Source organism: Malus domestica, chromosome 16 (genome assembly GCF_042453785.1).
Source record: "Malus domestica chromosome 16, GDT2T_hap1".
In the NCBI taxonomy this organism is placed as follows: Eukaryota; Viridiplantae; Streptophyta; class Magnoliopsida; order Rosales; family Rosaceae; genus Malus; species Malus domestica.
In genome coordinates, this window is record NC_091676.1 from 21,112,546 (window position 1) to 21,137,757 (window position 25,212).

The window sequence follows — 25,212 nt, forward strand, 5'->3', positions numbered from 1 at the left end:
GGAAAAGGCACAATTGAAGGGAAAACATTAGTATGAACCGAATTTGACACATTCTTACCTTTGTGGGACAAATTGGGCAGATTTGGGGCCTTAGGGACTTGCGGCAAAGGTGGAACCACCTTTGCCGTGGGCAACCTTGATTCCTCCTCTTCCATTTGCAAAATGTCATCCTCGTTATGACCTGTTTTTGATGTAGGACCTGCCCCAACTTCCTTACCACTTCTTAGGGTGATTGCTTTGGCTGATTCAAACCCTCCTTTTGGATTTGGAATGGTGGAACTAGGGAGTTGTCCGGGATCTCGAAACTTACCTACAAACTCGACAATCTGCCCAATTTGTTTCTCAAGTTGATCCACCCTTTTATCTTGGTTTTGCGTAGCCTTAGCTTGATCTTCCTGCCCATTAGATAACTTAGTTAGTATCTTAAGAAGTGCATCATTGTCAAGAGACGTACCTGAGGCACTTGGGCCGGATTGGGCTTGATTTTGGGGTGGGCCGTAGGTTTTGGGAAAGAATCCCGGGGGTTGTTGCCTAAAGCCTCCTTGGTTTTGAGGTTGTTGGGGATCCCTCCACTTGAAATTTGGGTGGTCTCGCCACCCCGGATTATATGTGTTGGAGTATGGATCGTGTCTTGACTGATTTTGGCTTTGAAACCCAATGGCATTCGCACTCTCCCATCCGCCATTCTCAATGAGTTGAGGACATTTTTCGGAGACATGTCCTTGGATAGAACATACACCACATATCACAGGTCCTTGCATCTTCATTCCCTCGGCCATCTGTGAAACAATAGAAGTAAGATTAGCCAATTGTGAATGAAGATCGGAAGTTGAACTTACCTCATGTACTTGGTGCCGTGGGGGTCCTCTTTGGCCTACACCCTCGTACTGTTGAGCGTTCAACGCTCTATTAGCAATCAAGACCTTGGCAGCCATGGGTGTTTTGTCCACCAATGCTCCCCCCACCGAAGCATCAAGCATTTGACGTTCTAGAGGTAGGAGACCCTCGTAGAAGTATTGTAAAAGCAACTCCTCCTTCATCTGATGCTGTGGACAAGAAGCAACAAGTGATTTAAATCGTTCATAATATGTAGGAAAAGACTCACCTTCTTCTTGCTGAATTCCGCTTAACTTTTTGCGTAGGAGGATGATGCGAGAAGTTGGAAAGAACTTCTCCAAGAACGCTCTCTTCATACTCTCCCAAGAAGTGACAGTGCCGGGAGCTAACTCGTATAACCAATCCTTGGCTTTATCCATCAAAGAGAATGGAAAAGCCTTCATCTTCAAGATACTTCCGTCAACATTGATGGGAGTCATACTAGAGCAAACTACTTCAAATTCTTTCAAATGTTTGTTAGGATCTTCCATGGACAAGCCATGGTATTTAGGAATATGATGAAGCAAACTTGACTTTAATTCAAACTCGTCTGTCTTACCTTGGGCAGCCACGGGGTATTAGATGCACAATGGTGCGGCATTATCCAAACCCGAGGCGGAAAGCTCCTTGAGTGTACGATTGTCCATGGCCATGCCTTGGACTTCTTCAAATATCCCTGCCGTGGCTTCCTCCTCCTCTTCTTGTACGTTTTCTTCAAGGTCAGATTCGGAATTGGGTGGATGGTGTTCTTGCTGGTTTCTAGCTCTTCTCAACTTCCTCTCAAAATCGTCGTCAAAATCCAAGATGTTCGCACTAATCGGTTGAGAGCTTCTAGTCATACATTAGTACCTAAGAACAAGAAACAAAATTAGGTCAGAAACTTAAACAAAGTCAGAAACAAAGTGAAATAAAAGAAACAAAAACAATCCAAGGGATTAGCAAAATTGCTAATCCCCGGCAACGGCGCCAAAAATTTGATGCAAAATAGATAAGCACACAAATTAAACCCTCTTTTGACAATCGTAGTAAAGTATGTAAGTAGGGATCGTTCTGGACCGGGGATTAGGAGGGATTGCTAAACACTTGGAAACTGACTTAAAAACTCAAAAACAAAGTTTAAAACACTAAACTAGACTCAAAGAATGCAAAACTAAAGTTTAAAACACTTAAACAAACATAAAACTCAAAACAGCAACCTAATGACTCCAAACTGCCTAAAAACCACTTTCTGGGCAGTTTGAGAACCTAACAAGAACTTGGACGAATTTGGGTGAAAACTTGAATCAAAACACTTAGAAACACAAATCAAACACCTACTAACTAATCTAAGACTTCAAAATAAAGGGAGATTTGTTTTGGACGAAAATTGAAAACAAAACAGAAACTTTAAAACAAACAGATTGTAAAAACGTTTTTTGATGAAAATGATGGATAAAAGGCTAGTTAGGAGGTTCTTCTCCACACATGACACACTTGCAAACAAAACGATTTTCAGTTGTTCTTCCAATAAATTATGAATACTCAACGCCCCAAATTAACCGTGAATTGCACTAATTAACCCTCAGTTTTTCCACAAGTTATTGAGTTGGATGATTGCATACGACAACCCAAAACATTCCCTACAAGTTCCCTACATGAATTGCATAATAGAGATACAAGCACGAATCATTACGTTCTATGAAAAACATAAGCATTGAGGAAGCATTTGTTACTATGAATTGCATGAAACTTATGCTAAGAATTCATTCAACGCGATAGTTTTCAAGCGACCTTCACTACTTGTGATTATAAGATTGTAACTATTAGGTGAAACTCCCTCATAATCTAGCATCATATTCATGCATGAAAACTAAGCGTGCACTCTCAATCAACATACACAAATAAATTATCAATCAAATAGATGAACGAATTGAATCCACAACTTATGAAATAACAACTGAATGTAATCAAATCATATTGCAAGCATGTACATGGTTTCGAATTACCCCCCAACTAAGGGGGTTTAGTTTCTCATACTCACAACACAAAATTTATTGAATTGAAACATCGAAGACATAAGAAAGATTACACCTAAAACGCCCAACATTTCCACTTTGAATTTCTGACTTCAAGCTCCTCTTTCTTCTTCTCCTTGCTGCGGCAGAGAGGGTTTAGGGTATTTTTGGATGTGATTTTGGTTTTAGAAGGGAGTTAGGATGGTATGGTGGTGCGGCAAGGGGTATGGATGGTGTATGGAGGTGTAGAATGGTGGCTGGAGGTGTAGACTGGTTGCGGCAAGGAGTGGGGAGTGGCTGGTTTGGATGGAGGAGTGGCGGCTAGGGGTTCTAAGGATGATGGTGGCTGCGGCAAGGTGGGGAAATAAGGTTGGAATAATTTCTGAATTGTGTGTAGAGATGCTATGTGCGGCTAGGTGTAGAAATATATATATAGGCACTTAAAAACCCTAACAAATCAGATTAGGGTTTCTAGAAACCCAAATCCACCAGAAAAATAGGTTAAACAATCAGAAATTTGATGAGAAAAGGGCCTAGGGTGCGGCAATTAAGTGGGCTAGGGTTAGGGCTTCTAGAAAGCCTTGCAAGGCAAGGAAATAGGTGTTCTAGAAGGGGAAAGGTGCGGCCCAAACCCTAGGGGAGATAGATTAAGGTTTAACTTGGCAGAAATTAAATGATTAGGCCCTAGGGTGCGGCATAGGCTTAGGATCCACAAGGAATTAGGGTTTAGGTCATCTCAAAGCCCAAAGCCAAGAATAGAAACTCACGAAAATGGAAACCTCCAAGAATAGGAACTTCCAACTTTAGAAACTTTGGTTGCCAATTCCGACTTTTTTGTTCTTCACTTTTATTTCTTCATTTCTTAAGCTCCTTTGACCTTCAAACTCGTCCATTCCTCGTGCTCCATTAGCATACACAACATTCCGGCTCAATTTTGCTCCAAAAAGCTCCAAATTGCATCATTTCATGTAATATGTCCTTTAAACCTGAAAACACATGAAAGTAGCTTAAAAGACTACTTTAACGAAGAGAACATAACGAAAATGCATAAAAACTAGCTAACTAAGGCGCATAAATATGCTCCTATCAATAATGTCAATAAAGCTACTCACATCACTGGGATTGGGAGTATGGGAGCAGGAAAAACGCAGTTTAAAATCCTGGACAAGAACCTCCTCCATACCCTTACCCTTATTCCACAAAATATCAATAGCATCTCTGACTCTTTGTATTTCATTTCTCCTTTTTCTAATAGTAGCATGAGTTTTAAAATACTTATCCCCTAACTGTAACCAATTAGCTCTAGCCTATTGAGCCCACATGATTTCCTCATCCCTCCTTAGAGATTGAATGAGTTGTTCAGAAATATTCTTTTCCTCCTCGAGAAGTTGAGGGATAGGATTATCAACCATTGTTTTGGATTGAATATCACCCAAACTATAAAAAATATTTTAAAAGAAAAATATAAAAAAAATTATTTAAAAAAAAGAAATAAAATTACAAGTAAAGAATAAAACATGAAAGAGCAAATTGCCACGCATATGAGCATATGACACAAGACTAGTGTATCAAGTAAATGCATATGCTGCATTTAGTCCCTCCTGTGTGACAAGAGACTAGTGTATTAAGTAAATGCATATGATGTAATTAGTCCCTCACACATGTGCCCAGAGACTACTATATTAAATAAATGCATATATTGGTCACTCAATACTACGGTCTGTAGGTATACCTCTTCACTTGGAAGTGAGAAGTCTTAGGTTTGAATCACGTGGATGGTGAATTCCATACCAAATTAGACTGCTCATTATGTGGTTTAGCCAAATTTCATCTTCCCATAATATAAAAATATCAATGTATTAAAAAAAAGTAAATGCATATATTGTAGTTAGTCCCCTATTTTTCACCTTCTGCACCATTCTCGCCCTTGATTTTTGTAATTTTTTAATCCAACGACAAGAAAAAAGAGGGGGGTGCTGAAACTGAAAGAAAATAAGTGACGGCCACGAACCCGCTTGAGCCGGCTGGCGGTTACCCCTTTCGCCAATCCAACGTCTTCGAATCCCGGACGCTACGGATTCGTATTTGATCCACGGATAGTCCCCCAAACACTCAATTTGTCAAATCCCTTTCACTTCTTTTAAACATTCACTTTCCAAAGCAATTCAAATCTCAGAACAAGAATCCGATTCTCGCATTGCAATTTCTCCACCCATAGTTTTCCCATTTCAGGAATAATCGAATCCAACGCAACCCACATTTTGATTTTCGATTTTGATCCTCACCATTTCTGCAGCCTCACTCAGATCGAACCGCACCAGCAACTTTCATGTAAGCTCCGATCTTCCTCTCACTCTATCTCAGTTACCCATTTATTGTTCATCTGGATCTTGCTTCGATTAAGCTATTGTGACTGAAAGATTTGAGCTTTGCTTATAAATTTTACCTCTTGTTGTGTTGTGAATTTGAATGGTGATATTAATTGCCCAGTGAAGTGGGAAGAAGATGGAGGGCACTGTGTTTGCTCCCGCTTTGGAAGGATTCAAGGCTGTCAAGTCCGAACAAGGAGAGATTCTGACCAAGCCTTTCTTGGATGTCTGCAAGCAGATTTTACCTGTTATAGGTTCATTTCTCCCCCTCTTTTGCTCTGATCCCAGAAATTGAACTGGGTTTTCGCTTTCTTTAAGGCACGATTGTTGTTTGTACATGGTTTTTAAGCATAATGCTAGCTACCCATTTGTTAAAATTTTATAATTTGAGATTGGTTATTTTGTTCTGGGCTTGATCTTATCTGCTAATGAATTGCAATTCGAAATTCTGATGCTAGATAAGTTTGGAGCTGCTATGACCCTTGTTAAATCAGACATCGGAGGTAACATAACGGTAAGAATGTTCTTTTACTTGTATTTTCACCATTGGCGCTATGTGAGTTTAGTAGAATTATGCTTTATGTTGGCTAACTTGAATGATCTATTTTTCATGCATCATTCCGATAGAAACGTCCTTTGGGTTTTATGTATGTTAACAAGTAGATCATCTTTTAGTTGATCGATTTTGAGTGCCCATTTGTAATTTCGCTCTCAACAATTTTTTGTTTGTATAGAGATTGGAATCTAAATATGAATCCAATCCTGCCGCATTCAACCTCTTGTACAGTTTGGTACAAGTTGAGATAGAAGCGAAAACAGCAAAAGCGTCATCCAGCTGCACCAATGGTCTTCTTTGGTTGACAAGGTAATCGATATGATCATTACGTTTGCTTTTTTGCTTTTATGATTTTGCACTTTGTTGAAATGTGATACCTCATATGTATGATACTATTCTTGTTCATTTTCAGAGCAATGGATTTCTTGGTAGAGCTGTTCCGGAACTTACTGGAGCATCAAGATTGGGCAATGTCAGAGGCTTGTACAGATTCCTATGGCAAGACCCTGAAAAAATGGCATGGATGGATTGCTAGTTCAACTTTCAGTGTAATGTCTCCAATGTCCCTTCGATTATTTGATGCACTACCAGTTTTCCCACTGTTTTTAGTCCTTTGATGTTTTTAGTAGTATTAAGACGATTATGTTCTGCAAGTTGAGTGCTTCCTTTTTAAGTGTTTTACTGCCTAAATTTTTTAATTTGTTTGGGCCCTGTGAACGAGAACATTTTCCTCTTCAAATTTGGACTTATTAGTCACTATAATGATAGATTGCCATGAAGCTTGCTCCTGACAGAAAGAAGTTCATGGAGGTGATAGGAGGCAACGGCGATGTCATGGGTGATATAGAGAAATTCTGTGATGCCTTTACACCTCTTCTTCAAGAGAATCACAAGTTTTTGGTAAGATGTTTTATTCTGTTGCCGAATTGAGTGAGAGCCTTTTTCTATAACATTGTCATTTAGTTATGAGAAGGTTGCCATAGATTGACCAAATAATTGGTTAGAATGACAAATAGATGTGTATGGAGAAGTTGAAGGAAAAAAGAAACTCTATTCCATCAATTAGCCACATAAGATTGAGTTAGGAAAATGCTCATTTTTGAAAATTTCCCAAACTGTTGCCCTTGAAACTCATCATACTAAAAAGTCACTCAGGTTTTGTAAGATTAGCAAAACTCAACGTTCTGAGATGTTATCCTTCGGTTGGAAGGGAAGTTTCATAATTTCCTTGAGTTGCAATTCCGTTGATTTTCTATTTAGAAACAACGAGAAAGGAAGACAATTATCAACAGATTTGCCATCGCAAAATGTTAATATACGCTGACGAACTTTACTCTGTTTAAACAGACTAGTGTTGGCATGGATGATTTGAAGGCTTCGTAATTGAGAAGGTTTTCTGATGAGAGGAAGCTTGTATCCATGGATCATGTCCGTATTATGTCCTAATCCTTCAACTTAAAACATGAAAAATAATGCAACTTTTTCCTACACTGCACTTGGATATTTGATTTTATGTTTAATGTTAAATCTTACTTATAGATGTTTATTACACAGTATCTGATTGTTATGTGGTTTTATATGCTTGTTGCCCGCTCGTGCCTTGAGTTATTATCCTGCTTTCTTCTTGTATGCTTAGGTTGACATGAGAGATCGGATGAAACTAAAGAATAATCCTCTGATGGATGATGCAGGTAGTGGTGTTCCCTTTCCCGAAATCCTTTCCTAGCGTATGGATTTCTTTTCTATAAAGAATTGAACACTTGACTTATCTTCGCCTTCCTACGTTCTCTCACCATTTGGGCTAGCCCGTAAATGAGACATGAGCTAGTTCGTAAAAGGGCATTGACAACGCCTTTCCGTACTCTTATAGGTTGTATAGACATGTTACACTTAGATTTGTACGAACTTTACTAACCACGTTGTGCGCTAGACCTAATAGAGTAGAATCCACTTATACTAGATGAAATTTCTCCTTCACAGGTATTACAACCCTATTTTATTTTCTTTCATCCATCTTTTAATCTTATCTTTTAATCTTATGTCGTTAACCTAAATTGTACAGCTACTCTCTAATTAAATTTTGCGACTAGTGAGTGAGGATCCTCGCTGGAACCTCATTTGTGAGGATCACATCAGTTCATCGTACATCGTGCAATTAGAAATTATTGTATATAAGCAGTACTTGACGAAAACTAGATGCACGATATATAATGAACGGATGTGATTGGAGGATCCGGCAAGAATCCTCACTCACGACTAGTGTAGGAAACTAGTTAAGTATGCCAATGTGGCAATTGATCGTGTCCTAATTTGGGGAAAGAGATCATCTCTAGATCTCTTCCTTTAAAGCCTACGGATCAAGTGATATGGGCCCTTGAAATTGATCAAACGGTCAAAAACAGAGAAGTTAGTAAAAACTTTAAAAAGTTATAATAATTTTTTGTTGTTGTATCAAATTTCAAGGACCCAGATCATTTGATCCGTGGGCTTTGGAGGAAAAGATCCGAAGAGGATCTCTTTCCCTAATTTGGAGCTGCCAAATAGAGTTCATAAAGGCACGAACAAAAATTTTTGAGTACAATGGGTCGGAATGGGTCTCAAGTCAAATTTTGGCCTCCGTTGATTAAAGAAAAAGAGCACAATGTATTAAAATTCCTGACATCTTTCGGTCATGATTAAATAAGGTAGATATTTAATTCAAAAGTAATGCTAGGGAGATTAAATTTACAAATTAAATGAAATGCAAGTTGATGATTGGATTATTCCTGAAGCGTTGATAAACGTGCTCATTTCTATTGGTGATACATAATTTAGTTTGCAAATTTTGTCTACAAATTTAGTCTCCCTAGCATTATTCTTAATTCAATCGTAATTCATTATCTCCTATATTCTTAGCTTTCCCAATTCATGACTTTACAAGTAAACATGTCATAAAAAAATTTCAATTGTACCCAAAAAAAACAAAACTAGGAAGACATGGTAATTTGCAAATTTCATTCTTTTATTATACAAATGATTTATTGTAGTGAGTTGTTGTGGATGAATTAAAAGATACTCCAAAAATTAGGAAGAGGAGGATAAATGAGATGTGAGCAACTAGTAGAATTCCACAACTGCCACACAATTGTTTTTCCCAACCGCTTTTGCCGCGCATTCACTGAAAAACCGTTAACAAGCCCCCTCTCGCCCAAATTTAGCCTATGGTTCTGGCCATTTCTACTTCTATCTCTCACTTTCGCAGCCTAAAATCCGGTGAGCTATAGGTTTTGATAACTTGCCACCGGAAACGAGCGCTGCATCGCCACCGGATCATCCAACAAAACCTGTGCTCTCATTTCAATTCTGATTCTTTTCGGATTTTCCGACTCACGGAAAAAATTAGTTCAGGCCCCATGGCACCACATTCCACATTTGCAAATCTGAATTTGTAAATGGAGAAGAGATGAGACCTCTCTTTGCCCAGTTGGTTTATTTGCGTAGGCTTGGCAACATTTATAATTATGTCTGCTTCACATTGCTAAACCTTGTTGTACCATGCTGAATGCCTTTCTTCTCAAGGTACCAAACCCTACATATTTTCTGTGTTTCGGATTTTTCGTGTTACATATCTTTGGATCAACGAGGAGGTGGGATCCGACGTTGTTGTGTCACGTTAATTGGGATCAATTTGGAAATTTTCGCAAACGGTGTAGGAACTACCAACTAATGAATGTTCTTTGGGAAGTGGAGTTTCCAATTTGCTGTGGTAGTATTGATTCTTTTCTCCTTTTTGTGGTTTTCATGATCAGGGAGCTTGTCATACACATTGTTGCTTTCTTTGCATTTGAAGTTCAGAATAAGCGCTGCTGTCCGTGCGCACTACACTCGCAACTTAGGTTCCGCCTGAAGGTTTCCTCGGAAGTGCATGTCCTGAAGCACTTGAACCAACAAAATGGGAACCAAGGTGAAGGGCCTCTTGAAGGGCCTCAGATACATTTCGCAAATGTTTGGTACGTGCAATCTCCGTTGATTTTTCGAACATTAATTAAATTCATTTGGTTTCTTGTCATATTATGTCCTTTTCATGAGTTTTGGTTATATAGTTGTGCATTGTCTCATTTCAACAGATGTTCTTGGTGAAATTAGCTTGCAGTTCCTGTCGTCAGAAAGAATTAACAGTGCAAAATAAAATATTGGAGGATTTTTTTTGTTTTTGCTTAATTTCTTAGGGGTGATATAAATAATCTTTTACCAGAAATTGAAAGGAAAGGGCAAAGGGATTGACCAAGTTGTACAAATTTTGCAGATGATAAAGATGATGACATACAAATTGGATTTCCCACAGATGTTAAGCATGTTGCGCACATTGGATGGGATGGTCCGTCTACAAAAAGTACTCCGAGCTGGGTAAGTTGCTCTCTCTCTCCCTGTCTCTTGATCTTAAACATCCAAGCACACCAGTTGATCATTCTTAATTTGATGCACATTTTTTCCATTTTACATAAAATTGTGACTATATGACATTCATCTTGCAGATGAATGATTTCAAAGGTGCTTCTCCGGAAGTCCCATCCACTGGGAAATTGACTGTTGAAGAATTGGCTTCCCAAGGTTTGCCAGTTTTTCTAACACTACATATCTTTTCCACCTCATAGTATTAGCCTTGCCTATTCAGATTGACAATCTGACAACATAGCATGTCAAAATTTTGACATGACATTAAAATTGATCACTGTCTTTTGCAGATATGCATAAAACAAGCCTTGCTGCCCAAGAATTGGTGCAGCAAAATGACATTCCAAGGTCTAGGCACCATTCCACAGGTGAATCTGAAGGTTCCCCAACCAAGAAGAGCTCTGATGGGTCAAAGAAGCATTCTAGGCGCCATCGCTCCAAGGAAGGAGCAATGGATACTCCATCTCATGAATCTAAAGAAGGTAGTAGCCGTCATTCAAGAAAAAGCCGGAATTCTAACAATCTTGGATCGGAATCACCCGGACAAGACCGTCCTGGAATACCAAAGCAAAGGAGGAAAAAGGGGTCATCTGAAGGTGGGTCATCGAGGTCATCAAGAAGGGCAAACAGATCAAAAGGCCAGAATTCTATGACTGATATTTCATTGGAAGGTTCAGAGCATGGATCATGCAAGAGTACCGAGAGTCCAATCCACCCCGTTTTCGCAGAAGCGAAAAGTTCTGAGGGGTTTTCTGGCGGGAATAACGTGAACTAAATGCACAAACTGAGGTCTTAACATAAACCCTCGAAACCAAAAGTATGAGACTTCTGCTTGCTTACTTAATTGATCATTTTTTATTTTTCATTTGTCATGTTGATAGCTGTGACTTGCAAAGCTGCAAGTGAGATTTGAGAAGTTTGGTTTCCAATTTATGCACTCTTACTGCCTCTAGAATACGTCAAAACAAATTTGAGGAGTCAAATGAGTCTACGACAGCCCGCCCGGTGTTCGATTCTCTCACTCTATCAGAGGATTTTTTCTTGGTTCTTCATGTTGTTTCCAAACTCGCGTATGAGGTTCTTCTCCAGCCTAAAGATTTTATTCTGCTGCCATCTCAATATTCAGTTTGACAAGAGGAAGCAATTGAGGTCAAAAACACCACAATAAAAGAGGGGATCCATGCCCCCAATTTATGTCAAAGACAGATCCAGTCTCCGGCGGACATTCATCTCATTCACCGAAGGACTTTGAGTGCTGCTATGCATAATTTTTATGCAACTCTTCTTGTAAAAACTCCTCTTGTAAAAAAAGATTTCATGAAAGAATCAAGAATAAATTATTTCAAATATCTGAATGTTAATCATTCTAACGAAAATTCGTTCTAGAGAACTCAGATTGTTTCCAAAATTTTGTTCCTTGTGAATCAAGGCATACTCACGCTGCCGGTTGTAGATCAACTTGACAAGCTCCTTTTCTCCAGAGCCAAATGTAAGTGCTTAAACCTTGTAAGCAACAACAGAAGGCTTTTATAATTAATGATAAAAGTACAGCACACAGCCTGTGTGTTGCGGAAAGTGAGAGCATTCAAATTAGATCGTTTTTCTTACATGCGACCGTATGAATTACTATTTGAACACTACATTTCTAGACTGATAACTGACTGGATGGATTTTATCTAATCTAATTTTGTAATCTGAAAATATGAGAAAAGATAAACAGTAAAATCTGTTGCAAAACATATAGGATGAGTTGGAGATTATTTTATTTACAACTTTCAAGTTTCAATGGTAAACACTATACATCTTCATCGAAACCAAAAGAAAAGATTCGAATAGCGCCTGACAGAAGTTCAACTCTATCTTGAATTTCTTGTGAATGATGAATGATAAGGGAATTTGGTTCGCCAACCCAAAACCATGTGGAGAGTGGAGCCTTTCTGAATGTTGTAACTTGAAAGACAGCATTCATCATCAAGGCGTTTACCGGCAACTACAATACTCTGAACACGAACTGGCACTCTAACCTTGCAAAATATCTTGTCCTTCACCTCTTTGACAGTGCTCTTTCCTGTCACGTCAAGTGTAATGGTTTTCCCACTCCACATCTTAATGAATATCTGAAACCAGAAGAGCAAAACTTCTAAAGTGGAGCTTTCTTCGATGTCGTAGAAATCCAAGGTCTTGCAATCCTACAGCTCATTGCCTGCATAAATCATACTGCAATCAGCAACAGGCATTCTATAAAGCTCTCAACAATTGCCTTGACATCCCGGACAGTTTACAAGACCTTAACCTCAAATTTAACCATCTTTCCACTTGGTGTTTCCACAAAAATCGACATCACATCTCTTCAATTGAAAATCACATAGGGTTGATTCTGTCCGAATATCAAGTGATGCCAATGTCTGGTAATAATCTTTCTAGTATTAGAGCAAGTCCACCCATGGACATTGCTTGGGGGACAGGGGAGAGGAAAGGGTCCGAGGCCCTGTGAACTTGCTCCAGCGTTGAAGGAAGCCCGAGCGGAGGTGAGGCCCGAGCTCCGGGCCTGTGAAGAGTTGACAGCCCGAGAGCCCGAGTGGGTGTGACGCCAGCCCTGGCGTCTAACCCTTTTTTTATTTTTTTCTATCAGGTGCATGCACCCCACTCGCCCGACCATTTTTCAAAAAAGTCAGCCGACTTTTCAAACAGAAAAGTTACCGTTGGGAAGCCATGTGGCTTCTCACGGTCCGTTCGATCTCAACGGCTCTTTAATTTGGACCGTTGGATCTCAAAGGTAAAAAAAATTAAAAAAAAATCTTATTTAATATCAACCGTTCGATCTGAGATCAACGGTTGATATTAATATACTTTATAAATAAAAAAATAGTTTTAAAATTAAGAAAAGTTACTGTTATGACACGTGGCACAATCTGTAGTGTTGGAATTCAAATTTTTTTTTTTTTAAATCCAACGGCAGAGATTAATTATTTGAATAAAAAAATTTAAAAATTGTAAAAATATCTGAAAAAATATCTGAAAATTTTTAAAATAAATGTTTCTACTTTTCTATAAATACCTTCTCATTATCATCTACTTTACACCACAATTTCATATTTTCTCAACTACTTTCAATCATATTCCTATCTTTCTCTCAAAGTTTCAATCCAATTTTTTTCAACAAAATGACTACTGATGCAGGTACGAATTGGACGCTTCTTGAAGATGTTGCATTGTGTACTAGCTGGGTTGAAGTTACTCATAGTTCGCGTACGGGTAATGAGATGCAGTTGTGAGAAATGTGGAGTCTTATTGATACCAATTATCTCGAAAAAATGGATGGGAGTAGAACCAAAGAATCGATATCTAGTCGTTGGAAATTACTTAGCCAATCGTTTAGTATTTGGAGAGACGCCTTGGCACAAGCTAGTAGTAATTTTCGAAGTGGGGAAAATTACACGGATCAGGTAACAATATATTATTTATTTGTTTGTACTATACCCAAATTTACATTGTAATGATTTGTTTGTATTATTTATTTGTTACATACTTTAATTATAATTATTTGTTTGTATTATTTATTTGTTACCTACTTTAATTATAATTATTTGTTAGTATTATTTATTTGTTACATACTTTGATTATAATTTTTTGTTTGTATTATTTATTTGTTACCTACTTTAATTATATTTATTTGTTTGTATTATTTATTTGTTACCTACTTTGATTATAATTATTTCTTCTCCCCCATTGTGTAGCTAATTCAAGCACAAGCTTGGTATGTTGCCAAAACCAAAAGCAAAAATAAATCATTCAACCGGTGGGAATGTTGGAATATTGTCAAAGATTGTCCTAAATTCAGAGTTGTGTCTGTCAGTCCAGAAGTTGTCATGAACAGCTTGTTTCAATGCCCACTGGTGCTCTATCAAGTCATTTTGCCTGGCATTGTGCATGTCTGACCTTTGAAATGCAGTATATCGTTGAATTACCCTTTCATTGTAACGTCCATCCCCTTCTAATGGCTCATGTTGCACGGGCTCATCGGTGGCGTCATGAGCACAATATTTACGTGTTCTTGAATTGTTCATCATGTCTGGCTCATATTCATCAACGGCTTCATAATCGTACTCATCTTCCACCATCATGTTATGAAGAATGATGCACGTCATCATGATGGATCGAAGCGACTCTACATCAAACAATCTGGCAGCACCCCTGACGATAGCCCAGTGAGCTTGGAGGATACCGAAACAACGCTCCACATCCTTCTTACACCCCTCTTGACATCTTCCAAAGTGTTTTTCCTTTGCACTTCGTGGACGTGGCACTGTTTTGACAAATGTTGACCACCTTAGGTAAATGTCGTCAGCTAGATAGTATGGCCCATCGTACATACGTCCGCTGACCTCATACGTGACTTTTGGTGCCCTTCCTTGCAGGATATCATTGAACACTGGGGATTGGGTAAGGACGTTGGGGTCATTTTGAGCTCCCGGAACCCCGAAAAATGTGTGCCAAATCCATGTATCAAAAGATGCCATCGCTTCCAAAATGATACTTTTTGCTCATTTTCTGTCTCCATAAGCGCCTTGCCATTCACTTGGACAGTTTTCCACGTCCAATGCATACAATCAATGCTCCCAATCATCCCAGGAAAACCTCGTATCTCGACCTTCTTCAGAAGCCTTTCCAAGTCCATGTGAGTAGGTTTCCGGAGGTACTCTGCGGTGTAGATAGATTCGATTGCTCTGCAAAACCTCATCAGGGACTTAAGAATGGTTGATTTCTCCATCCTCGCTATCTCATCCACTTGGTCTGCAACTGCTCCATATGCAAGCATCCGCAGCGCAGTAGTAATTTTTTGCTCAGGAATGAGACCCATAGCACCACAAGCATCCTTCTTTTACACAAAGTAAGAATTATGGTTGCAAACAGCAATCATGATTTTGTTGAACAAATGTCATTCCATTCTAAAACGACGTCTGAAGTACGTATCAGGAAATGCACTATTATGGATAAAATAATCGTCCAACAGCTCATCACCTCGTTGTTGCCTATTTCTATCAAGGTTTCCGAAACGGGTGGGCATGCATATTTGAGCCACAACTTGGATGACTTGACGAGAATGTGAGTCTCTGGCCATTCTTGCTTCGTCATCTCTCCTTCTCCTCTCCTCGTCCTCTTCCTTCTCATTTTAGGCTATATGGAGATTGAACATTCCTTCAGAAACAATTCTTCCTCTTCTTGATCGATTTCCCACATCATGCTTGAAGAAAAAGACATTGTAAGTAGAAACTATGAATAATGATACAGATTTTGATTTTGTGAAGAATGAAGCAGAAACTATGAATAATGATAGAGATATTGAGAAAATTGGTGTGAGATTTAAAAGGATGGATGATGGATTATATAGAGGATTCTAAAATGATTAGGTTGTAGATAGTGCCACATGGCATGTCGTTATTCGTTAAAAATCTGATCGAAATCTATCCTAAAAGATTCTGAAAAGATAACGACACGTGGCATGATGGCATTGGATAAAAATCTTATCGAAATCCATCACCAATAATTATCTTTTCGGATAATGACACGTGGCGCAACGAGAACGATTTAAAATCTAATCGAAATCTATCCTCAAAGATTCTGAAAAGATAACGACATGTGGCACGATGACATTGGATAAAAATCTTATCGAAATCTATGACCAATAATAGTCGTTTTGGGTAAATGAAACGTGGCACAACGAGAATGATTTAAAATATCTTATCCGAAATTACAAAAAAAAAATTATTTAGTATTATTTTGTAAAAAAAAAATATTTAATAAATATTTTATTGCCTATTGCCAGGGCTATTCAAGTGCAAGGGTAGAGATGCAAAAGACAGTTATTGTTCATTATGGCAGTTACTATTTATAGGGTAATTGAATAGTGGATTGCCTTGGGGGATGGCTCAAAGGGTGGAGTTGCTCTTAGTGTAAAACCCCACCGCCAATTATAAAGGTAATTTTGAGTTTTTATTTTTTAAAAAAAAAATTGTTTTAAGGCCTTAATAGGTGTGCCTAGGGGCCCACCTTGTTTTTGTGTCCCTGGTTTTTCCCTCTTTTTCTGATTTCTAACACACACACACACACATAATTCCCTCTCTCCTCTCCCTCACCTCTCCCGTAACTTTCCCTCTCTATCTCTCTCACTCATTTTCTCCTTCACCTCTATTCTCTGCACCGAAGGCCACATACCACCACCATCCTAAACCTCCATTTAAATCGTACCTCTAAACCCTCAAATTAAGCATATATGTGGCTTAGGAAATCGAATGGTGGTGCTGCATGTCCAGTTTGAGGACGAAATGGAGCTGAACAAAGAGCTTCATAGTTCTCGCTGAATCCAGGGAGGAGCTCAACCTTCTAGTCCCTGCTTTGGCTCAAGATTTCCCCTATAATGTTTAAGGTATCATCCTCAAAACCTGAATGTTCGATTCGACTTGAAATCTAAGGTCTAAAACCCTTGTAATTTTCTGTTTTTCAACCTTAGCATCTGGCAGTCCCCTCCAGCGGAACTCCAACGAGTTCTGAAGCAAACCCGTCCCAAACTAGGGAATTTATCATCTAAGGTAATGTCCTGAAACCCTTATATGTCGAATTTGAGTGAGAAACTTCTGGGTTTTAACTATAGGGAACCTCTGCATAATTTTTCAATTTTTCTGGTGAAGTTGTCCGACAAAGCTTCGTCAAATCCAAGGGGATTTGATTCGAATTCATCTATTTCCATATTCTGGTAAGTCATCTGAACCTTTGAGTGTGATTCTAGTGAAAAGTTAAGGTGAAATTCAAGGATTTAACCCCCTGAATTTTACTGTGCACAAACTCACGAAATCGGCGACATTCCTTGGTCTTTCCCCGCAAATTTGTGACAGACTCGACCACCTGGTGCCCAAATATGTGTTTAGGTAAATCTTCTAATCCTTTCGTGTGATACTGGATTAAAATCTAGGTGAGATTCCAGGTTTTCAACCTCTGCATGTTCTGTCTTGTTTTCCAGAAAATGGGTACGCACCACCAGTGCCATCTTGGTGGAATCTCGATGAATCCGAGATTAATGGGTCCAAAATCCTCCTAAATTGAAATCTAGGTAATTTTCCTAATCACATCTATGAGATTTTAGTTTAATTTAGTGATGATTGGAAATGGTTTGATCGTTGCTTCGAATTTGGGATAATTTCTGGGGAATGCTTAAATTAATATTTTTATAGGTGCAAATATTATGAGGCACAACACAAAGAATTAGGCACCTATTAAGGATCGTGCTCGCAATTCGTTGAGTGGACCCCTTCTAAAATTACATGATTTCATAGTTTAATCACATAAATGAATAGCATGCCTTACGAGTTTATGAACTGATTTTATGTTAAGCATGTTTATTGAAATGTTGAATATCGTCTCGTTATTTTGTAAGGAATTAATTGTTGGCTTATATTGAGCTATATTTTAATATATCGTTGTGAACACAGAAAATTCCTGAAACGAAAGAGACAAGAACAACGTGCACAAAATAATATTTGTATTTAATGATTTTGGGTTACAATCTCTCTCTATTTTGATCCTCTGATTCGATCTCCATAAGGTATTGATTTGTGGATGTTTCGTTGATCCAAGGGCCGTCGAGGCTTGATCTTGGATGAACTGTTGGAAGTTTATTCAAGGGGCCGTGGGCTTGATCTTTGAATGACGGTTGGATGTGTGGATTTGTTGATGTTGTTGATCCAAGGGCCGTCGGGGCTTGATCTTGGAAGAACGATGAACGAAGAACGAAGAACACTTTCTTCAAGAGCCGTCAGGGCTTGATCTTGAGTTGGTGATTGTTGATCCAAGGGCCGTCGGGGCTTGATCTTGAATTGGTGATTGTTAATCCAAGGGTCGTCGGGGCTTGATCTTGGAAGAACGATGAACGAAGAATGAAGAACACTTTCTTCAAGGGCCGTCGGGGCTTGATCTTGAATTAGTGATTGTTAATACAAGGGCCGTCGGGGCTTGATCTTGGAAGAACGATGAACGAAGAACACTTTCTTCAAGGGCCGTCGGGGCTTGATCTTGAATTAGTGATTGTTAATACAAGGGCCGTCGGGGTTTGATCTTGGAAGAACGATGAACGAAGAACGAAGAACACTTTCTTCAAGGGCCGTCGGGGCTTGATCTTGAAGGTGGATGATTGTTGATCCAAGGGCCGTCGGGGCTTGATCTTGGATGAATGATGAACGAAGAAGGCTTTCTTGATTCTTCGGGAACCTGGATGCTTGAGAGCTTCGGAGTTTCAGAGCTTCAGAGCTTCAGAATTTTGCCTAATGATTTTGGTTCCTTGAAATGAATGAATTAGCCTTCTATTTATAGAAATTTCCAAGGCCTAATTTTGAATATAATATTCCAGATGAAATAAGTCGTTTCTGCCAGGTGTTGACACGTGTCATGTTTGATGACTTTTCCAACTTATTTCGATTTTTTGTTTAGACATACGCTACGTGTAAAATTTATGTAATACATGAGCGTTTGAAACTTTGATTTATCGGTCAATATTTATTTACCGAAATTTCGATGTCTACAATCGTATTTGCTATAAAAAAACCATAAACTGGTAGACTATCTGATAGATGATGATAGGATGCTAGAATATGGTTTAGAAATCCCTTTTTATAGTATAGACGATGGATAACTTTATACTAAGAAGTGGTTATTTATGAGAGGCGTAATTATTTGTGCGTACCTAGTGGACATTATGCCGTCTGGGGTGAGGATCTGGTGTTGGTAGATAGGCCGGGAGAAATAATCCCTAGCTACGGGCTGAGGGACACGGAGCAGGCATTGGGTCGAGAGTTGGTAATCTCTGGCTACGAGCGCAGAGACCACGGTGCTGGCATAGGGTCGAGAGATATATATTTATTCAGTGATCTTATTGGCAGCACACCGCGCTTACGAGACGATCTGTGAGACGTTTGATGTTTTGATTTCCACGATGTTTTTCCGCGATATGTCTTTAGAGATGTTTTTGGCATGCTAGGGTTTTCAGTAAATTTATCACTTATTATGCTAGTAGTTTTCTTTATATAAACCTAGGGGTTAGTACGTTAATAACTGTTTTATTATTATTGTATATATGAACTTGGTCCACTCACCTTTGTTTTCCGCCCCCATTCTAGACTTAGAATCGAGGCAAATAATCCCGGCATCAAGGCACTTCCGCAGCGGCATCTTCGAGTCCTCTTGGTGTAGGACCTACTCCTTTGTTCATTCAATTTTATATTATTTCTTATAGTATTCTGGTTAGTTGTATGCTCTGAACACATTCCTTAAATACATATTCTTTATTTTTTTATATTTTTAAGTCTTAATTATTCCTTATTTTCAGCCTTTGCACTCAATAAATGGCTTTCGTCACCCTCGGGTGTCGGCCAGCTCGTGCCTATCCTGGTATTCGGGGAAATATCCGGATCGGGGCGTGTCAAGTAGGTCAACTTTTATGTTTAATCTTCTGTTTCTTGATTTCTCCTTTAGAAATATGACTTGTCGAAGCTACAAATCTATTGCTTGCTTGCAATTAAATGCCTTTTGGTTGACTGCAAAATTGTTTGTTGCTTTTGATCCTCTATCCCACCATTCAAACAGTCTTTAATTCCGTCAAGATTCAAGGAGTTCATTTCTCTCTGTCACTCGTCAGAAAACATGTACTCACACCAACTAGATTAGACTATAAAAGCGGAATAATACAGCAATACGTTGATGCCATCTCGAGACTTGAGAGGGATCCACCGTCCACGACAACAATGAACAAGAATGGCAACTAACCTGCGTCTATTCTTGGTCTTCGGAGAACCTTGGCTGGAGTCCATGACACAATAGGATAGATCAGCAGGTGGCAGAGAAGTTGAGATGTGCCAACTCCTTAATTGTTGCATCTAATTGTCCGTTGTACATTCTTATGATGTTTTCATGAATTTAATTCATTGAAAAATAGGTTTTATGGTTTTAGCGAGTTACGGTGTATAGGTCAATTTTGGTCAGAGAGAGGCGCCTTCGTGGTCGCATAATCTTAGGCACGACAGTTTTGGTCAAATGATGTAATCAGAACAGTAATATGTACCAAAAGAAACACACTCATATAATATTGTGCATTTTCATTACAAAAGTTGCACTGTCTGAGTACTATCTGACAGTAACATATGGAGTAGAACCTAAGTTTGGTGCTACTTCGGGTGTCGTTCAATCACTACCATGGACTGAGAAGCAGGAAGTCGGAGTGTAGCCTGTTTTCCAGCGATTTCAATGGGAGGGGACTTAATGGGAGAAGCCTACTTGGGCTTTGCATTCCTTTCAGTGGTCTCAAGCAGGCCAGGTACCTATTTGATTGATTGTTGTGTAGGGGAAGCTTTGTTGTCTGAGTTGCTGCTTCCTTCTCCTTCTCTACCGATGCTCCACTAGGGTCCTGCGCATCAAGTATCCACAGAGTAGTTAGATGGAGTTTTTCGTGTTCCTCAATGGGCTAAAGAATTCTATGTTTGAGAGCATTCTATCGAAAACAGAAAATATACTAATGAACCGCATAAGTTGCAACCTATCATGCTGCATTCTATGGATGATAGGAAATTTATCAGGATACAATTGTAAGAGAAAATAGACTGTGTAGCCTAGCATGTTAAGAGGTTTGAGACTCTTACCCCAACTCCAAGCATGACAAAAGTGAATGCTTGATTTTCTGCACCGACATAGATTTCAATCAACTTTCGCAGGTCAGCAAGGGTTGCGTCTTTTACAACCTTAAGTGTTGTAATGAACTTCCCTGGATTTTCTTTTGAAGCTTCCCATTTCACATACACTTCAGTAGTATCCGAGTCAGTGCCCTCATTTGAAGGGTCGTAGTTTTCCCTGGAGGCCAATGCTGTCTCATCACACACTCGGCTTTTGTTTGTCTCTGATTCTGCCAGTTTCTGCTCATTTTCTGATTTAACTGATGCAACAGTAGGTGCTGGACGTGCGATATGCTGAGAGATCTCTCTGTAATCTCCACAGAGTGTAAATATGTTGCAGATTCTGACAAGCCTATCATCTGGTTTTCCATTGTTATCTTCTTCCTCTGGATTTCTGCTTTGCTTTACAGTTGGTGTATCTTGATAATCCTGAGGTAACGATGTCAGGGAGTCCACATTATAATTACTCCTGAAGCTAGATCCATCAACCATACACACTCTCTCTTCCTCTATAACTTCTTTCTCAACCTCTTCAGCCTCCACATTTTTGTTAGCTCCTTCCTCTTCTTCCATTTCTTCTTCCTCAAAAACAGTGCTCAGGCATACCCTGTCAGCATATTTTGGCTCAAAAGAATCAATGTGTGCAGTGTTTACATTATTGCTGTCAGATGGATAAGCAACCCCAGGTACCACTCCTACATATTTGATCTCCCGAGTATACGTTTCTTGATCATCCATGTCTAAATCCATTGACTTTACCATTCCTCCTGCATCATCACTGGCATAGATTCCTAACAACCTTTTGGCAAACTGCGTTCCATCAGGCTCCTTCGACCACCCGCTTTCCTTACCATTTCCATCGCTTGAGCAGCACAGTTCAAGCTCAATTTCCTCCAACCGCCGCCTCAGCATTTCAACTTCCTGCTGCTGTTGCAATATCCTTTCTTCCATTCTCCTTCTCTCGAGTTCAACAAACTCATTCGCCATTCTCTGGCATTCTGCCAACTTCTTTTCCAACTCATTTTTCAGAGTCTGGGCCACTTCATTCACCTTCAAGTTGATTTCTTCCTCCTTTGCCCCTGATCCCTTCCCTTCCACAAGCTCAAGTTTAGATCTCAATGCAGCAACCTCTTCTTCTTTATTCATTAGCTCCTTGTGTGCTTCATTCCGCTCTTTCTCTTTGAGCTTATTCTCCCCTTGCAGTTTAAGGATAAATTCATCCATGGCAGCAATCCTTGATCCTAAAATAGCTGCAGATGAATCTTCGGTCCCAGTTTTGTCCTTGATTGGCGTATGAGGTCCGCGGACAATACATTTTGCTTTTGCACCATATTCAAGGGTGGAGATTGTCTTGTGTATCTCCTTTGGGTCTGGACTTGCACACAGGACCATTAAGATTTTTGTCTTGTCGTCCTCAAAAGAATCCTGTACAGAAAGAACGTAAGAACCATCATCCACATATTCTTACAAGGTTAAAAGGCACCATATAAACCTTAGTAACTGGCATCAGTGTGAATAGTGTTGTGCGGAAGCGTCAAATATGAAACCAATAAGTTACAACGGCAAAATATGACAAGACAAATAATCCAAAAGACACAAGGATTTATACTGGTTCGGCGTAAGCCTACATCCAGTTCCGAGACGGCGAGGAAATTCTACTAATATCAAAAGGAGATTACAAATAGAGTTTTAACTCTCAAACCCAAATCCCACATACAACCAATAGCTCTCACTCAAACTAAGAAACAAATGGAGAAGAAGAAACACATATCAAAATCCTTCTCTCCCAAAAGCTACACAAGTAGCACCAACATCTTTGATTGAGTGATTACTAACAAAATGAGATTATTACAAATGGTGGGAAGGAGCAGCTCATATTCAAATGGGAGAGCCGAATGCTCTCCCTGGTTTCTCTCATCTGCCGCTCCCCCACTTCCCTCCCACATTCGGCTGCAACCTTTATCCATACAAAAGCAACCAATAAAAAATCCAAAGTAAAGGAATAATCATTCCTTTACAAACATCATCATGACCTTCCTTTTTCTTTTCAACAAACATAATCATTGTGTCTTTACGCATGATGATGTCCACCAAACTTTTCTTTGTTTAATTTACTAGCCGAAAGTGAATGCCAAGTTGGCCACTAATTTGGCCACTATCCAACAAATAGAAGTTACCTGTAGAAGCATGGTCAGTTTGCTGTCCCTGAAGGGCACATGAGAATCACCATTGGCAATGGATTCAACCACCCTTTTCAGAGCTATGTTTCCCTGGTTGATCTTTGCAGTCTGTGGATTCAATGTAAGCAAAAATAAGCAATCGTTACAATGCCAAAGAAATTGTTGCAACAATACAAGCATGGATTAACCACCACCACCGAGAAATTACCTGCATTTTTGCATCAAACCCAATTTGGCCAGCTTGCTCAATATTTTCAGATCCAGCCATGTCCACGAGCACCAAGCGTCCTCCCACTGTTGGGACATCAAGGATTATCTATGCAGAAATAGAAAGCAAGTCACATCCAACTAGTGACATAACAATACTCGGAAAGAATTACCATATAGTTGAAAGTTCAAGGGAATCTACCATGCAATGGCTTCGAGAACTTCTATCGTTGCAAAGGGTGCTCTTGACAATCCTTCTTTTCTCCACTTTCTGAATCTCTTTTGAAATTTTCCCAGCTTCATTTCCAGAAATGTAGGTTGCATTCTTTGCCTTCTTCCCCATAACTTCAAGCCTAACCTGCAGACACAAGTATTAGTACAGAAAATTGCAGCAAAACTATGTACCTTCAAACAAGGACAGCCTGTAAGATTTGTAGATGAGTTCTCAATAATTTAAGCCAACATAACCAACTTAGCCAAACTTACAGTGAGCCAACACAATCAAAGCTAAAAATCCAAAGTTCGACGGAAAATTCATTTCGAAATCCAAATCAAATCACCTTAGAACTGGAGCAATTTCCTTTGATTTTAGCCAACAAGCAGCTTAACCAAATTTGCACGGAGTTCACAATAATTTATCCTTAAAAATTGACAGTCTTAAGAGTGATATAACAAGTTCTCTCTAATTTAAGCCAACACAACCAATTTAATGAAATTTACAGTGAGCCAACACAAACAAATCTTAAAATTCAAACTTGCAGAAAACCCATTTCCAAATCCAAACTTACAGATCTACAGAGAGAGAAAATTTGATGGAAGACTCATAAATCATCAAGAACTCGATAAAAAAAAGGGAGACTCAGCTAAAATTATCACCTTAGAATTGGAGCCATTGCCCTTTGGCCATCCATACCCGAATCCCCCGCCACTGTTGCTCGGCAACAAATCATAAATCTCCTCATTGTAAATCTCCAAAACAGTGACCTGCACAAACGACCCAACCGCAGCGCCACCGTCATCTTCCCCATTCCCGAGAACATCTTTCAACGACCTGTAAACGATCCCAGGCTGCTTGCAACACCCGAACATGGTGTGACTCTTGCCCGACCCAGTTGGGCCGTACATCATGATCGTACATTTTTCTCCCAATTTCACACTGTCAATCCTGGACTGGACAAATTTGCTGTAAAACGTCCCCAAATCGTCTTCTTCCGATAACGAAACCCCATCGAGCGTGAAATCCCGGTACCCAAAATCGGCCCGGACACGAATACTCTGCCTCTGAGGATTGATCTGGAGAACCGATGCGGGTTGTTCTTTTCGATCTGGGTGGTCACGGATTCGGGCTAGAACTTCGACCGGGTGCTCCGCTGGTGGATCTTTTACGGCGGAGTTTGGGTTCGGAGATGGGTGCACTTTGGGGAGGCGGTGCTTGGATAGCGGAGTCTTGAACTGGGTTGTGTGGGAGTGGTTTGATTTGGAAGAAGACGGCGTCGGAGCCATTTGTAAGGTTCAAGAATTCAAGATTTGATCTGGATTTACAGAGACGATGAGAGTGGGAGAGAGAAAGGAAGGTAGAGAAAGAGAGATGAAAAAGGAAGAGTCTTGGAAGGGCATGTAATTTGAAAATGAGGGGCTTTCGGAATTCTACTCAAAACTTTGAAACAAAAATATAGCCGTTGTCATTTGTAACGTCTAGTTTTCTTCTTTTATTTTTTATTTTAATTTATTTTATTTTTCAAAATGGACTTGTGAGTGGTGGGTCAAATCGTTTCACATTGGGAAAAAGTATTAATTAACTCTAAATGCACTTGTTGTCCATTGCACACACAAATTCAACTACCTTTGTAAGTATATATTGTTTTCCCACTTAATAAGGATACA

General features: G+C 39.4%; 5 protein-coding genes across 15 annotated transcripts; 2 read left to right on the plus strand and 3 right to left on the minus strand.

Moving 5' to 3' along the window:
• The first annotated feature begins 4,777 nt into the window (after window positions 1–4,777).
• On the plus strand, window positions 4,778–9,704 carry LOC103414742 (glycolipid transfer protein 1). 9 transcript variants are annotated; one of them, XR_011576971.1, is made up of 9 exons: window positions 4,778–5,201; window positions 5,361–5,493; window positions 5,698–5,753; window positions 5,974–6,104; window positions 6,208–6,343; window positions 6,564–6,695; window positions 7,143–7,223; window positions 7,432–7,486; window positions 9,584–9,704. XR_011576971.1 is itself a non-coding variant. In XM_029095715.2 (8 exons), the coding sequence occupies exons 2-7, from the start codon at window positions 5,376–5,378 to the stop codon at window positions 7,176–7,178; spliced, it is 609 nt and encodes a 202-aa protein (XP_028951548.2). In that variant the 5' UTR covers window positions 4,778–5,201; window positions 5,361–5,375; the 3' UTR covers window positions 7,179–7,223; window positions 7,432–7,772. The 9 variants fall into 9 exon arrangements, 8 of the variants coding, with proteins under 8 accessions (XP_028951548.2, XP_028951549.2, XP_028951545.2 ...); XM_029095715.2 differs by lacking the exon at window positions 9,584–9,704 and having other exon boundaries at window positions 7,432–7,772; XM_029095716.2 differs by lacking the exons at window positions 7,432–7,486; window positions 9,584–9,704 and adding an exon at window positions 7,487–7,772.
• On the plus strand, window positions 9,644–11,576 carry LOC103414741 (CRIB domain-containing protein RIC7-like). 3 transcript variants are annotated; one of them, XM_070815089.1, is made up of 5 exons: window positions 9,644–9,784; window positions 10,081–10,181; window positions 10,310–10,385; window positions 10,520–11,046; window positions 11,183–11,576. In XM_070815089.1, exons 1-4 carry the CDS (start codon window positions 9,727–9,729, stop codon window positions 11,002–11,004), a joined length of 720 nt encoding a protein of 239 aa, XP_070671190.1. In that variant the 5' UTR covers window positions 9,644–9,726; the 3' UTR covers window positions 11,005–11,046; window positions 11,183–11,576. The 3 variants fall into 3 exon arrangements, with proteins under 3 accessions (XP_070671190.1, XP_070671189.1, XP_070671188.1); XM_070815088.1 differs by having other exon boundaries at window positions 10,520–11,018; window positions 11,111–11,576; XM_070815087.1 differs by having other exon boundaries at window positions 10,520–11,576.
• Window positions 11,577–12,085: 509 nt separating this feature from the next.
• On the minus strand, window positions 12,086–12,570 carry LOC139193051 (uncharacterized). Its single transcript, XM_070816008.1, has 2 exons — window positions 12,517–12,570; window positions 12,086–12,418 (listed from the first exon to the last, which is right to left on the minus strand). Exons 1-2 carry the CDS (start codon window positions 12,568–12,570, stop codon window positions 12,086–12,088), a joined length of 387 nt encoding a protein of 128 aa, XP_070672109.1.
• Window positions 12,571–14,017: 1,447 nt separating this feature from the next.
• On the minus strand, window positions 14,018–15,090 carry LOC139193052 (protein ALP1-like). The gene is made up of 3 exons (XM_070816009.1): window positions 14,838–15,090; window positions 14,278–14,751; window positions 14,018–14,163 (listed from the first exon to the last, which is right to left on the minus strand). Exons 1-3 carry the CDS (start codon window positions 15,088–15,090, stop codon window positions 14,018–14,020), a joined length of 873 nt encoding a protein of 290 aa, XP_070672110.1.
• Window positions 15,091–20,332: 5,242 nt separating this feature from the next.
• LOC103446623 (kinesin-like protein KIN-10A) lies at window positions 20,333–24,966 on the minus strand. Its single transcript, XM_017334755.3, has 6 exons — window positions 24,205–24,966; window positions 23,531–23,686; window positions 23,330–23,437; window positions 23,119–23,229; window positions 20,912–22,366; window positions 20,333–20,679 (listed from the first exon to the last, which is right to left on the minus strand). Exons 1-6 carry the CDS (start codon window positions 24,829–24,831, stop codon window positions 20,464–20,466), a joined length of 2,673 nt encoding a protein of 890 aa, XP_017190244.3. The 5' UTR covers window positions 24,832–24,966; the 3' UTR covers window positions 20,333–20,463.
• Window positions 24,967–25,212: the final 246 nt, after the last annotated feature.

What these genes read in the sequence shown, in the direction of transcription:
- LOC139193052 (XM_070816009.1), bottom strand. Translation starts at nt 15,090, where the DNA reads ATGGGTCTCATTCCTGAGCAAAAAATTACTACTGCGCTGCGGATGCTT. An exon ending in GATGATTGGGAGCATTGATT is followed by an intron (nt 14,752 to 14,837) that starts GTATGCATTGGA and finishes TCATTTTGGAAG; the next exon opens with CGATGGCATCTTTTGATACA. An exon ending in GATGAACAATTCAAGAACAC is followed by an intron (nt 14,164 to 14,277) that starts GTAAATATTGTG and finishes TTCAAAGGTCAG; the next exon opens with ACATGCACAATGCCAGGCAA.
- LOC103446623 (XM_017334755.3), bottom strand. Translation starts at nt 24,831, where the DNA reads ATGGCTCCGACGCCGTCTTCTTCCAAATCAAACCACTCCCACACAACC. An exon ending in GGTTTGATGCAAAAATGCAG is followed by an intron (nt 23,230 to 23,329) that starts GTAATTTCTCGG and finishes TTGAATCCACAG; the next exon opens with ACTGCAAAGATCAACCAGGG. An exon ending in AACTGACCATGCTTCTACAG is followed by an intron (nt 22,367 to 23,118) that starts GTAACTTCTATT and finishes CTTTCTGTACAG; the next exon opens with GATTCTTTTGAGGACGACAA.
- LOC103414742 (XM_029095712.2), top strand. Translation starts at nt 5,376, where the DNA reads ATGGAGGGCACTGTGTTTGCTCCCGCTTTGGAAGGATTCAAGGCTGTC. An exon ending in TTGCTAGTTCAACTTTCAGT is followed by an intron (nt 6,344 to 6,563) that starts GTAATGTCTCCA and finishes CTATAATGATAG; the next exon opens with ATTGCCATGAAGCTTGCTCC. An exon ending in AAGAGAATCACAAGTTTTTG is followed by an intron (nt 6,696 to 7,431) that starts GTAAGATGTTTT and finishes TTGTATGCTTAG; the next exon opens with GTTGACATGAGAGATCGGAT.
- LOC103414741 (XM_070815087.1), top strand. Translation starts at nt 9,727, where the DNA reads ATGGGAACCAAGGTGAAGGGCCTCTTGAAGGGCCTCAGATACATTTCG. An exon ending in ATACATTTCGCAAATGTTTG is followed by an intron (nt 9,785 to 10,080) that starts GTACGTGCAATC and finishes CAAATTTTGCAG; the next exon opens with ATGATAAAGATGATGACATA. An exon ending in CAAAAAGTACTCCGAGCTGG is followed by an intron (nt 10,182 to 10,309) that starts GTAAGTTGCTCT and finishes TTCATCTTGCAG; the next exon opens with ATGAATGATTTCAAAGGTGC.
- LOC139193051 (XM_070816008.1), bottom strand. Translation starts at nt 12,570, where the DNA reads ATGTCGATTTTTGTGGAAACACCAAGTGGAAAGATGGTTAAATTTGAG. An exon ending in TGGTTAAATTTGAGGTTAAG is followed by an intron (nt 12,419 to 12,516) that starts GTCTTGTAAACT and finishes AATGAGCTGTAG; the next exon opens with GATTGCAAGACCTTGGATTT.